The following is a 13,578-nucleotide window of genomic DNA, read 5'->3' as shown; positions in this document are numbered from 1 at the left end:
AAGTGCATGACATTGCTTTCCTACTTCTCAGATATAGGTCACAAAGCCGTGCACATCTACCCATTACGGTCATCACTACCACTTATCTGCCAAACTTATTCTCTATATATGTGACATAGCTGGTTTCTCTTGTCATTCATTTTTCTTTGTGTGCTTTACATCCCAGTTTTAATGATTGTCTCATTATGGGGCTGTATAAATATTACAATCTTTCTTTGGTTATTTATTTTTGTTAGTGGTTTTTATTTCTTCCACTTTTTAAGAGGGAGTCTGAATCTTCTAATATAACAAGCTAGTACGATGAAGGCTGGCCAAGTTTTCGCTTCAAAATAGTCAGTGTCATTCAGTCTATTATAAATAGCCAGAGGATTCATACTAAAGGCAACCTATCATTAGATTTATGATGCCCGAACCATGGGCAACATGAATCATAGCCTGGCTGCACAATTATCCGGTATGTTCTACTGTGAACCTCTGCAGTTTGAATAAATATACTTTGAAACGTCGGCGAGAACTAAAGCTAGAGGCCGGACTAATCCAATGTGGCCCCCTACTGTCTTCTCCCCACCCCACTCCATTGATTGTCATAAGTCTCACAATGAATACACACATGGGAGAGACTTGTCAATCAACTGCAGTGGGGCAGGGTTAATCCAGCTGGAACCTCATCAGACTAGTTGGGCCAGTTGATGTGGCAATTTCAATCTGAAAAAATGCAACTTCTGGTACTAGCAGTAGTTTCTCTGGACTGCCACTTTGTAAAGTTCTGACTGGTAATTTGGCATGGATGTTAAACATTTTTGCAGGATGGACATTATTAGCAAGTTGTGACACTGGATTAGGTTTTCTGATGAGGTTGATACCAATAGACTGGAAGATGTTTATGAAAAAATGGCTGAAACTTTTGTCTCAAAAGCAAGAAGTTTACGTCTGTTTCCCAGTTCATAAGTCTCCTGGGGGCTTCCATCTGAATTTTCAACAAACTGGATTCAGACATGTCCCCAACGGAGCCATGGACACCAATGAGGCAAACTGAGAACAAGATATTAAAGTCAATGAACAGTTTTGCAAGGATTCAGATGCCAGATGGAGTCATCAACTGGGACAAAGACGTGATATGAACCCAACCTTATGCTATTGCATTACAAGTTTGCTAGTTGACAGTGAGAGACTGTCTGGTTACTGCTAAATCCAGTTGAGCTAGATTTAAAAAACTTTCAGATAATATTTAGAAAGCAAAATATGAAAGTTGCTGAAAATTAGTTAACCTTTTTATTGAATATTAGTTCAGATTGATCAAAATTTAAAGGCCAATGGGAAAAATATTTCTTGAGACTCTAATGTTTGAGATCTGGTGATTATCAGCTGATCATCATGGCAGCTGAAAGCACCAACAATCTCCTGACATCACTAGGAAAGACATCTATTACATGGTATTACATGGTGGCCAGCCGTCTGTTTTACAGCCGTTCTTCAGTTTAACTAGTAGTGAGAACAGGAGAGTTCCAATCTATTGCTTCCATATTCCCCCTTTTTTCTAACCTTCTCTGTAATTACTCTGGTTGACTAGAATTTCTTATGTGGTTTTTCTTCTGTTACCTAATCCCCCCCTTTCTTTTCCCCATGGTTGCACTTGATGGATATATATATCTTCTTTTCACCTATACTAATTATGTAAGTATTTACTGAGATAACGTGCAATGTCAGCTGAAATTTGCTTTACTCTTTAGTTGAATATATGTTTCTTCTGCAGGTTACAAAGATGGTAAAAACAGTCACCACAAGAACTGTGCGTCAAGTGCCACTTGGCCCAGATGGGATGCCTGTTCTTGATGCTTCTTCTCCAATCAGTGGTTATACCGATTCTATTGACAGAAGATACATGAAAAATGGGGAGAGATTTATAACCCCTCAGGCAACTTCAACTTTGACTAGGTCCTACAACAACAGTTACAACGATTCTTATGGTGATCCTCATGAGACGCCATACCGACCCTTCATGGCACATGAAGGTTATGGAGACATGCCAGACAACTATGGAAGCCTTTCCCGCGGAATAAATTATCGCCCTCGATATGCTTACACACCAGGAAATAGCTATCGCCCTGAAGATGGCAGTTATACTCTCCCAACTCGTAGGGAGAACTATGTTCCCATTGCGCAGCCTCAAGTGCCAATTGGAAGTAGTGTGGACTTAAACCGGTCCCAGCCAGAGCGTTTCCAGCCCGAGCCGTATGGTCTAGAGGATGATAATCGTAGTCTTGGAGCAGATGATGAAGGTTATGAATTGGATCCAGATTATTCAACAATGAATAGAAGAGTTCTTCCTGGAATGCCCGTCACAGGCAGGCCCCACAAACCAAGGTAATTGAATCAACAACAAATGATATATTCAATTCTGTTTTAAATGAGCAAACCCAGGGTACGCTAAGGCATACTATGTTGTGTAACATCAGATCATGTACAGTGCTGGCCAAAAGTATTGGCACCCCTGCAATTCTGTCAGATAATACTCTGTTTCTTCCTGAAAATGATTGCAATCTCAAATTCTTTGGTATTATTCTCTTCATTTAATTTGCTTGCAAGGAAAAAGCACAAAAGAGAATGAAGCAAAAATCAAATCATTGATCATTTCACACAAAACTCTAAAAAAAGGGCCGGACAAAAGTATTGGCACCCTCAGCCTAATACTTGGTTGCACAGCCTTTAGCCAAAATAACTGCGAACAACCGCTTCCGGTAACCATCAATGAGTTTCTTACAATGCTCTGCTGGAATTGTAGACCATTCTTCTTTGGCAAACTGCTCCAGGTCCCTGATATTTGAAGGGTGCCTTCTCCAAACTGCCATTTTGAGATCTCTCCACAGGTGTTCTATGGGATTCAGGTCTGGACTCATTGCTGGCCACCTTAGAAGTCTCCAGTGCTTTCTCTCAAACCATTTTATAGTGCTTTTGGAAGTGTGTTTTGGGTCATTGTCCTGATGGAAGACCCATGACCTCTGAAGGAGACCCAGCTTTCTCACACTGGGCCCTACATTATGCTGCAAAATTTGTTGGTAGTCTTCAGACTTCATAATGCCATGCACACGGTCAAGCAGTCCAGTGCCAGAGGCAGCAAAGCAACACCATAACATCAGGGAACCTGCGCCATGTTTGACTGTAGGGACTGTGTTCTTTTCTTTGAATGCCTCTTTTTTTTTTTTTCCTGTACACTCTATGTTGATACTTTTTCCCAAAAAGCTCTACTTTTGTCTCATCTGACCAGAGAACATTCTTCCAAAACGTTTTAGGCTTTCTCAGGTAAGTTTTGGCAAACTCCAGCCTGGCTTTTTTATGTCTCGGGGTAAGAAGTGGGGTCTTCCTGGGTATCCTACCATACAGTCCCTTTTCATTCAGACGCCGACGGATAGTACGGGTTGACACTGTTGTACCCTCGAACTGCAGGGCAGCTTGAACTTGTTTGGATGTTAGTCGAGGTTCTTTATCCACCATCCGCACAATCTTGCGTTGAAATCTTTCGTCAATTTTTCTTTTCCGTCCACATCTAGGGAGGTTAGCCACAGTGCCATGGGCTTTAAACTTCTTGATGACACTGCGCACGGAAGACACAGGAACATTCAGGTCTTTGGAGATGGCCTTGTAGCCTTGAGATTGCTCATGCTTCCTCACAATTTGGTTTCTCAAGTCCTCAGGTCTTCTTTCTTTTCTCCATGCTCAATGTGGTACACACAAGGACACAGGACAGAGGTTGAGTCAACTTTAATCCATGTTAACTGGCTGCAAGTGTGATTTAGTTATTGCCAACACCTGTTAGGTGCCACAGGTAAGTTACAGATGCTGTTAATTACGCGAATTGGAGAAGCATCACATGATTTTTCAAAGGGTGCCAATACTTTTGTCCACCCCCTTTTTTAGGTTTGGTGTGGAATTATATCCAATTTGGCTTTAGGACAATTCTTTTTGTGTTTTTTTTCATTGAAGACAAATTAAATGAAGAGAATAATACCAAAGAATTTGTGATTGCAATCATTTTCAGGAAGAAACTGAGTATTATCTGACAGAATTGCAGGGGTGCCAATACTTTTGGCCAGCACTGTATATATACAATATGACTACCTGCTTTTGAAACCACTTGTCCTATCTTTTGACTGAATGTAAGCCAGCAGAACCATCAAGTTGCCACTTACAAATCTGATAATAATTTCATTATATATTGCTCTGTGTGCAGGACAGGTAGACTCTTGGTATTTATTTATTCTATTTTGTGTCAGTGATTTGTAAATTAAAAGAATTGTTAATAATTTTTTATCCTGCTTTGCCAGTCTTTTCCTTAGTGAGCTATTCAGTTGTGCAGATGTTGAGGCTAATTGTTTCCCTATAGTCATCTTTCCATAGGTTGTCATTTTGATTCAAGATTAAAGTGTGCAGTAATATGAGTTCATATTGCCAGCTTAAACATTGGCTATATTCACACAACAGTATTTTTGGTGGAGTGATGTGGAAAAATCTCACAGCCCTCGGACCAATTTTATTCAATTGGTCTGTTCAGATTATTTTTCTTTTTTTAAGACCAAATGTCTGCTTGAAGAAAAATTGAAGTATACGCTAATCTTTTCTTTAGTTGCTCTGCTGTCAGCAGTTCAGAGGTCATTATGCAGGAAGATGTGTAGGTGAGCTGCAGTCATCTCCTATTGTTAATGGAGAATCCTGTGCTATATTTGTATAGGGGTTACATCATTGTATTCCTGTCTGTGCTAAATGTGACTAAGTTTGGCTGTTCCTCACACAGTTTTAAGCCTCTTACACAAACAGCTGTTTATGACTGTGTATCAACCTAAATATGAAAATGATGATCATTATCACCTGTTTGGTATCATTATTCATACACCTGACTATAATCCTAAAAAATCCCTGACTTTGTGCAAGTGTAGCTAGAAGAATTTATGCTGTTTTTACAGGGAAAAGGTGATCACACCAAATATTGAATTTGATTTTAAATTTCTGAGCCTAAGGTCAGATATGCATCAGATATTGATCAACAGAGAGGAACGATACCAAGATTATTAACCCAAGGAAGCAGAGTTTTGTTAAATGGTGCAAAATTAGACATGGGCCACCACCTGCATGTTTGTCAGATGTATGTGCCCTTGTAGCGTTCCAGATCCTGTGAACATATACGCGTTCACCCTCTCGTGTAACAATGTCTCTGGTCCAATGACATTTTGGGGGAGGAGGGATGGGCATGGGGACTGGTATGATTGTGTTTTGTGTATGAGGTTGTGTGTACTAAGTGTATGTACTATTTATGACTCTTTAGTTGCTCTTAATTGTTTAATGTTTTTGTTGTCTTTAAAAAATAGAAAATAAAGCCTTTCAGTAAAAACAAAGGCCCCTTTCCTGTAATAATTTCCTCTATCCTTGCCCATTCCTGTAATAATGTCCCCCTTCCTGGGCATTTGCTGCTATATTGTCCCACATCCTGGGCCCCTTCCAGTAATGTCCACCATCCTAGTATAATTGTCTCCATCCTGAGCCCTTTCCTGGTATAATGTCCTCCACCCTGGGCCACTTCCTGGTATAATGTCTTTCTTTCCTATTCTAATGTCCTCAATCCTGGGCCCTTCCTAGTATAATGCCCACCATCCTGGGCCCCTTAAGTAATAGTCTTTTCTTCCAACAAATAAAACAAAAACTATTCTACTTGCCTCCACCCGCTTCCACAATGTGCGGTGTTATCCTCTATGCCCGGCACAAAAGCCGGCAGCTGAATTCAGCGTTCAAGCGACAGGCAGTGCATGAGATCGCTACCATGCGCCTCCAGTGACTTGCACGCCGACATCAGCTGCCGGCTTTTGATTGGCCAGCAGCGTGTGTATTGCAGTGCAGGGACCCGGCAGGTCTCTGCACCGCAATACATTTTAGCTAAATGTGGGATGTGCACATCCAGCTGACATGGTTGCTGGCATCGGAGGGTCGCCCTCCAGCACAGGCCCGGTCGCACTTCCTACAACCTCGATGGTTACGCTTCGGTCTGCAGTTTTTGAATGCATTATCGTGGTAAAAGGTTCCTGCATTTGCCCGCTCACTGTATTGAATACCTCATTTGCACACCACTGAAAAACCTAGATTTTACAAGATTCAAGCTATGTATTGACAATAGAAAGCTACCAATGAGTTAATCGTTCTCTAGGCTACTTCCACATCTAAAACATTTTAGTGGTGTCAAACTTACTGACACTCATGACATAGAAAAGATAAAAAATCTGAAGTCACTCGTTCCCCCTCCCTCCTTCTCTCTGCCATTTGCAATCTGAGCTGACACTTATATGTAGGATTGTACAATAGAATACAAGTAGGAAATCGAATAGTGAACCAACTTAATTTAACATGCGATAGCCGACAGTCTAGTGAACTACACAGTTTAACATATGGGCCAGGTGACTGAACGAGGTTGTGTATTACGTATAGACAAAGGGTACATATTGAATAGATAGGAAATGGCTTGTTAAGAATAAAAGGGCTTATTTTTTTGTGCACTGAGCTGAAGTTTTTATTGATAACATTTTGGGGTAGATCCGATGTTTTGATCGCCCATTATTGCATTTAATTGCAATGTTGCGGCGACGAAAAAACGTAATTCTGGCGTTTTAGAATTTTTTTCTCATTACGGCGTTTACCGATCGGATTAATTCTTTTCTTTTATATTGATAGATCGGGCGATTCTGAACGCGGCGATACCAAACATGTGCATGTAGGGTTTTTTTTTGTTTTTGTTTTTTTTTTTATTTTGAATGGGGCGAAAGGGGGGTGATTTAAACGTTTATATTCTTTTTTTAAAAACTTTTTTTTTTTCACTTTTTGCTTGCTTCTATAGTCTCCATAGGAGACTAGAAGCAGCAACTGTCCGATCGCCTCTGCTACATACAGATGATCAGCAGATCACCTGTATGTAGCAGAAATGGTCCTGTGCTATGAGCGCCGACCACTAGGTGGCGCTCATAGCGATCAATACAAGACAACCACTGGAGTCTGCTGCAGACCCAGGGTTGTCATGACCACCCATCGGTGACCTGCGATCACGTGACGGGGTCACTGATGGGCGGGGTAAGTGACGTGCTTCCGGCACAGCGCTGTTAAATACCGCTGTCAGAGATTGACAGCGGCATTTAACATGTTAACAGCTGCGGGTGGATCGCGATTCCACCCGTGGCTGTTGCGGGCACATGTCAGCTGTAATAATCAGCTGACATGTGCCCGCTTCAGTGCGGGCTCAGCGCCGGAGCCCTCACTGAAACGGGGGATTACAGCCTGTGCGTACTAATACGGCACAGGCTGTAAAGGGGTTAAGGTATGTGCGCACTATCAGGAGATGCTGCTTGTTTATACAGCGTCAAACCCGCAACGGCCAGATGTTACAGCATAGTGGATGGTATTTCTAGAAATCCCATGTCCGCTGTGTGCATCAGAGGCTGCAGATCACCCGTGGACACTGACATGCAGCTTGTCTTTCAGGACCGCAGCATGTCAATTTCTATTGTGGAGTCGCTAGTCTCTGCAACAGAAAATTGACCAAAATATGCTGCGTCCTAAGTGCTGCTACGTCCGGATCATGGGCACATAGCCTCATGACAAGTAATAGCTATGTGTGATAAATTTAAAATATAACTTTTAATAAATCCACTAAAATATCACGATATAAAAACAGTCCCAAATGGACTAAACTGCATAAGACAGTGCAAATTAACAAGACACACATACAAAAACATATAAAGATATATAGAAACCAAGTCTAAACACTTTATCAACACTCAGGGCAAATATCACCTGGCAATGTTTTTCCTGGCGTGGCAATCTACGCCATTACATAGAAATATCGCAACCCAATCCTGTAAAAGGGTAGAGATAAATAAACCAGTATATACATAAACTGGATATAAATTAGAACGCTCTCACCCAATACATGGCTTCAGCAGACCGAAGTCAATACAGATTACTGTCCATACCTATTCACACGGACAGAGTGCAATCCTCAACCATAAAAGTGGGCAAAATGGTATACATACTCCATCTAGCCCAAATGACTCTTTAGGAATAAGAGTCCCAGCAGGTGAATAGTTACAGTGCATACACATACACAGAGCGGTGTGACCCAAGACAGTTATTCTCTCCTCCAGCACATAACACTGAATCAATAATACAGGGGATAATTAATATCCCCAACTTGAAGAGATGTCTATAGTGTGGCAAGCACCACAAATGAGTAAGAAGTGCGGACAGGGGTCAAGGAACGGGATAGGAGGGGAAAGGGATCTAATAAGGCCAAATGGTCAGAGCAGAAAAGAAATGGGACAGGAGGAAGGGAACAGCCTGTGCTCAACCTAGTAACCACTATTCTATTCATACCCTACCTACCAGTGGAGGTTGGCACCCTAAAGCTTCATGGTAATAATATACTATAGAAAGGACCTACTAGACTGCCAATCATTGCCTGCATATCCGTAATACAGGGGTTTTCCTAGAGAAATGCCCATATGGATTGACTGGATCTTCCAGTCCAACACTTGTGGTCTAGATTGGCAGCATACAGTCATGGCCAAAATTGTTGGCACCCATGAAATTGTTCCATAAAATGGAGTATTTCTCCCAGAAAATTATTGCAATTACACATGTTCCAATACACAAGGGAAATAAACACGTGTATAATAAGACCACACAAAAAAAGAGAAACAAAAGCAAATTGGTCATAATTTCACATTAAACCCCAAAAATGGGCCGGACAAAATTGTTGTTTATCCACATTTTTGGAAAGGTGCCAAATTTGTTTCGAGCATGTGATGCTCATTCAAACTCACCTGAGGCAAATAACAGGTATGGGCAATACTAGTGTAGTGTATTGTACCATCACAGGTTCTAGTCCTCAAGTGGGATAAAAAAAATGGCATACAACTACGTACACTCAAAAGAAACTTTAAACTTTATGGGTGATTTAAGAAACAAAAACAAAAACCACCACTAGATAAATTCCAAAGGCTCCTCAAAATCCCATTGGCCTGCAGCTTCCACTCCCAGATACAAAAAAAAAAATAACTACCTTAGATGTCGTACGCCAACTAGACAAGGAAAGCAAAAACTATTTTCCAAATCAGTTGACTGCCACTCCTAAAGTGAAAACTGTGGTGTGTGTGCTACGTATGGAAGGCCGTCACTCATGGAGAAAATAAAACCTACGGCGTAGCCGGGTTCTGTATGTTAATAAAAAGATGACTTGACTGTGCATTATAAAGGAGTGTATGTTTTTTAACTGCATATTTATTAATCGGAAACTTGCCTTAGGCTATGTGCCCACGATGCAGAAATGCTCCGGGTTTTTCCGGAGCGTTTCTGCATCTCCCTGGCAGAAAAAAACGCATGCGGATTGTACATGCGGATTGTACATGCATTTTCCTGCCAGGGACAAGCGGAAGTGAAGCGTTTTGATCATGCGATTTCGCATGCGGGTTGTCAAGCGCTTTCCAAGAAATTTTAGCATCACTTGGAAAGTGCTTGACAATTTGGTCACACTATATAAATCCATGCAAACAGCATGGATTTATATAGCGTGACCAAGTTAGTTAAAAAAAAGAATAAAAATGGTAAAAAAAAATAAATAAAAATAATTATACTTAACTTCCGATGGCCCCAGATCTCCTTATCTGATGCGTCCGGTCTTCCCAGTGTCTCGCGGTTGTGTAAAAGGACCTTCCATGACGTTATTTAGTCATGTGACAGGTCACACGACTAAATTACGTCATGGAAGGTCCTTTTTAGACAGTTGCGAGCTGCCAGGGAGCCGGGACTCATCGCTATGTAGACCGGGGGCCATCAGAAGGTGAGTATAATGTATATTTTTTTTTTATTTTAATTTGTTGTTTTTTTTTATTTTTCTTTTACAGGTACTATGGTACCCGGGTCTGGAGGAGATTCTCCTTTTCTCCAGACCCGGGTACCATCCGCACATTGAATCGCTTAATATCCGCATGTGCCCATGTAGTCATGCCGATATTAAGCGATTCAGTGCAAGTCAATGGTGGTGAAAACGCCTCAATTACGCAAAATAATTGCACAGCACATGCGGATTATCATTGGAGACCATTGCAGACCTTCTACCAAGCGTTTTAAGAGTTTCTGCAGCGGAATTGCCGCTGTGGAAACGCTTAAACGCATAGTGGGCACACAGCCTTACATGGTTTTGTCTTTTTATGAGGTTGGTTGTTGCCTCTGTCTGGTACAGTTAGTGGCTGGCTGGCAAATTTTGGCCTAGGGGGCAAGCATACAGCAGTGACCCATGAACAGTGGCACAGCCTCACTGCGCAGGCGTGAGACCAGCGCCGGGCATGCAGAAATGTGCATGCGCCCCACAATAATAGTGCTTGCCGTGAGCGATATTCAAATATGTGGGTGACGCCAGCAGTGACTGAATGCTGTGCTGTCCATGACTGAATGAGAGCATCACACCCCTATGACTTGAATACAGCAGGTAGGACAAAGTGTATATATAATATCATTATAATACCACCAATTTTAATGAAAAAAACTTGTTAGTGATGCACATTGCATCACTAACAAAGCAATGGGAGCAGTGTAGATAGTAGATAGGACATGACTGGTTCCCTTTAATGCCAGGGATGACAAATTCAAATACACAGAGGGCCAAAGTTCAAAGCTTGGACAAAGTCTCGGACCAACTTTGATATTTATTAAAAAAGTGTCTACAATTGAAAAAGTTTTTCTTTATCAAATATAACGATTAATTTAAAAATTATAGTTGTCTATTCTAATATTTTATGTAAAAAGCTTATGGCCCAATGGCCTAATTTAAATATGTAATTTAACAGAGGATAAAAATCCTTGAATGAAACAGATAATGTGTGATGCAAACAAAAGTGCCCCCAAACGAAGTATAATACCCACACAGTGAATTCCTCCACACTCACAGTATGATGACCCATCACAGCATGATTCTCCAACTGTAATCCCCACAGAGTCCCCCACGCAGTATAATGGGCCCCACAGAGTCCCCCACGCAGTATAATGGGCCCCACAGAGTCCCCCACGCAGTATAATGGGCCCCACAGAGTCCCCCACGCAGTATAATGGGCCCCGATTAAAAAATAAATACTCACCTTTGCCATTCCAATGCTGATCACTACCTACCTGTGGGCCTATGGGTCATCCCCCTTTCACTAGTGCCGTGGCTACTCTCCTCTGCACGCACGCGCCGTGATGGGAGGGCGTGTGCAGTGGAGAGTGGCCGCGGCAGTATTGAGGCCATGGCTGCCGGCCGGCCCATAACCTCTGCTGGAGGACCAGCCTGGGGGGGCATTTGCCCCTCTACCCCCTGGCCCAGCCTGCCCCTGAGTACAGTATTTGTATTTTTATTCATAATGAAGTCATATTGAAGTCATATTGCATATCTGCAACCCCTAAACCCACTGTCTCCTTCCCCATCATCCTGTAGAATGTAAGCCCGCAAGGGCAGGGTCCTACTCTCTCTGTACCAGTCTCATTGTTTATTTGTAAGTGATATCTGTATTTTGTATGCAACCCCTTCTCATGTACAGCACCATTGAATCAATGGTGCTATATAAATAAATAAATAACAATACTATTGCAGTATAGTGATCATGGAATTAGCGTTGCGTCATTTCCAGAATCTGGAGCAATGTCGTCACCTTGATTTGGATGGCGGTTGTTTTCGGCAACCTCGCTGCAGTGACATAGCGGGTGTAGCAGTCAATATTGATGATATGTCCTGACTAAGGCCACTGCCCCATGATCAGTATTTGGTCTGTATTTTTTTCTCAGGAGTGGGAGCCAAGCCAAGGAGTTACACCCCCCACCCCACAACAACATGCAAGTGATGGTCTTCCCTATGTAGCACACATACTAGTTTTAATTTGGTCTTCCTTTCAGTTGCGCTCCTTTTTGTTTTTTCTTTGTTTATTTTGTTTTATTTTTATTTTTTTACAAAATGTAAAAAAAACACTATTTAATACATGCCATTACCCATTTATAACATAAAAATAATTGGTATTGAAGATGTAATATTTCAGAAAGTTACAAATACATTATTTAGTGTGTGTGTGTGTGTGTGTATATATATATATATATATATATATATATATATATATATATATATATATATATATATATATATATATATATATAATAAACACACACACACACACACACACACACACACACACACACACACACACACACACACACACACACACACACACACCTCTCCCCACCCCCCCATATAATGGCCCATGCAGGATGTCCCCTCCCCCCCCCCCCCCCCCCCCATATAATGACCCATGCAGGATGTCACCTCTCCCCCCCCCCCCCCCCCCATATAATGGCCCATGCAGGATGTCACCTCTCCCCCCATATAATGGCCCATGCAGGATGTCACCTCTCCCCCCATATAATGGCCCATGCAGGATGTCACCTCTCCCCACCCCCCCATATAATGGCCCATGCAGGATGTCCCCCCCCCATATAATGGCCCATGCAGGATGTCACCTCTCCCCCCATATAATGGCCCATGCAGGATGTCACCTCTCCCCACCCCCCCATATAATGGCCCATGCAGGATGTCCCCCCCCCCCCATATAATGGCCCATGCAGGATGTCACCTCTCCCCCCCCCATATAATGGCCCATGCAGGATGTCACCTCTCCCCCCATATAATGGCCCATGCAGGATGTCACCTCTCCCCCCATATAATGCCCCATGCAGGCTGTCACATCCCCCCCTATATAATACCCCATGCAGGCTGTCACATCCCCCCTATATAATACCCCATGCAGGATGTCGCCTCTCCCCCCATATGATGCCCCATGTAGGATGTCACCTCTCCCCCCATATAATGCCCCATGTAGGATGTCACCTCTCCCCCCATATAATGGCCCATGTAGGATGTCACCTCTCCCCCCATATAATGGCCCATGTAGGATGTCACCTCTCCCCCCATATAATGGCCCATGCAGGATGTCACCTCTCCCCCCATATAATGGCCCATGCAGGATGTCACCTCTCCCCCCATATAATGGCCCATGCAGGATGTCACCTCTCCCCCCATATAATGGCCCATGCAGGATGTCACCTCTCCCCCCTATATAATGCCCCATGCAGGCTGTCACATCCCCCCTATATAATACCCCATTCAGGATGTCCCATCCCCCCATAGTGCCCCATGCAGGTCCCCTATGGCCCCATACAAAAAAAAATCCATTACTCACCTCACTTCTCAGCTGCTGCTCCGGACTCCAGCGTAGCCGGCATCTTCACGCTGTGCGCTGTGACCGGTCGGGAGAGAGCGCGGTGTAAAGACGTCATCGCGCCCTCTGACCTGAAACGTCAGAGCATCAGCGGAAGACACAGGAGCTGCTGCGCAGGCACGGGGAGGGGTAAGTAGGACGCCGGGTGCCGGGGTCCTGATCGAGCGGGGGGAGGGAGGGGAGGGGTAAGTATGACGCCGGGGTCCTGAGGGAGGGGAGGGGTGGGGTAAGTGTGACGCCGGGGTCCTGATCG

General features: G+C 43.1%; 1 protein-coding gene across 20 annotated transcripts in view; it reads left to right on the top strand.

The window, feature by feature from the left end:
• Nucleotides 1-13,578, top strand: part of ARVCF (ARVCF delta catenin family member) — an 892,847-nt gene that overhangs the window by 783,273 nt on the left and 95,996 nt on the right. For 19 of the 20 annotated variants that reach the window (XM_073675659.1, XM_073675564.1, XM_073675598.1 and 16 more), the window contains one exon: nt 1,754-2,364. In XM_073675659.1, coding sequence (XP_073531760.1) covers nt 1,754-2,364 — 611 coding nt within the window. The remainder of the gene's footprint in view (nt 1-1,753; nt 2,365-13,578) is intronic. The other variant, XM_073675591.1, reaches the window with a different exon arrangement.

Source organism: Phyllobates terribilis, unplaced genomic scaffold (assembly GCF_046119375.1).
Source record: "Phyllobates terribilis strain yellow unplaced genomic scaffold, ASM4611937v1 Scaffold_1__5_contigs__length_1240528914, whole genome shotgun sequence".
Classification (NCBI taxonomy): Eukaryota; Metazoa; Chordata; class Amphibia; order Anura; family Dendrobatidae; genus Phyllobates; species Phyllobates terribilis.
This window is presented reverse-complemented; position numbering and strand designations above follow the sequence as displayed.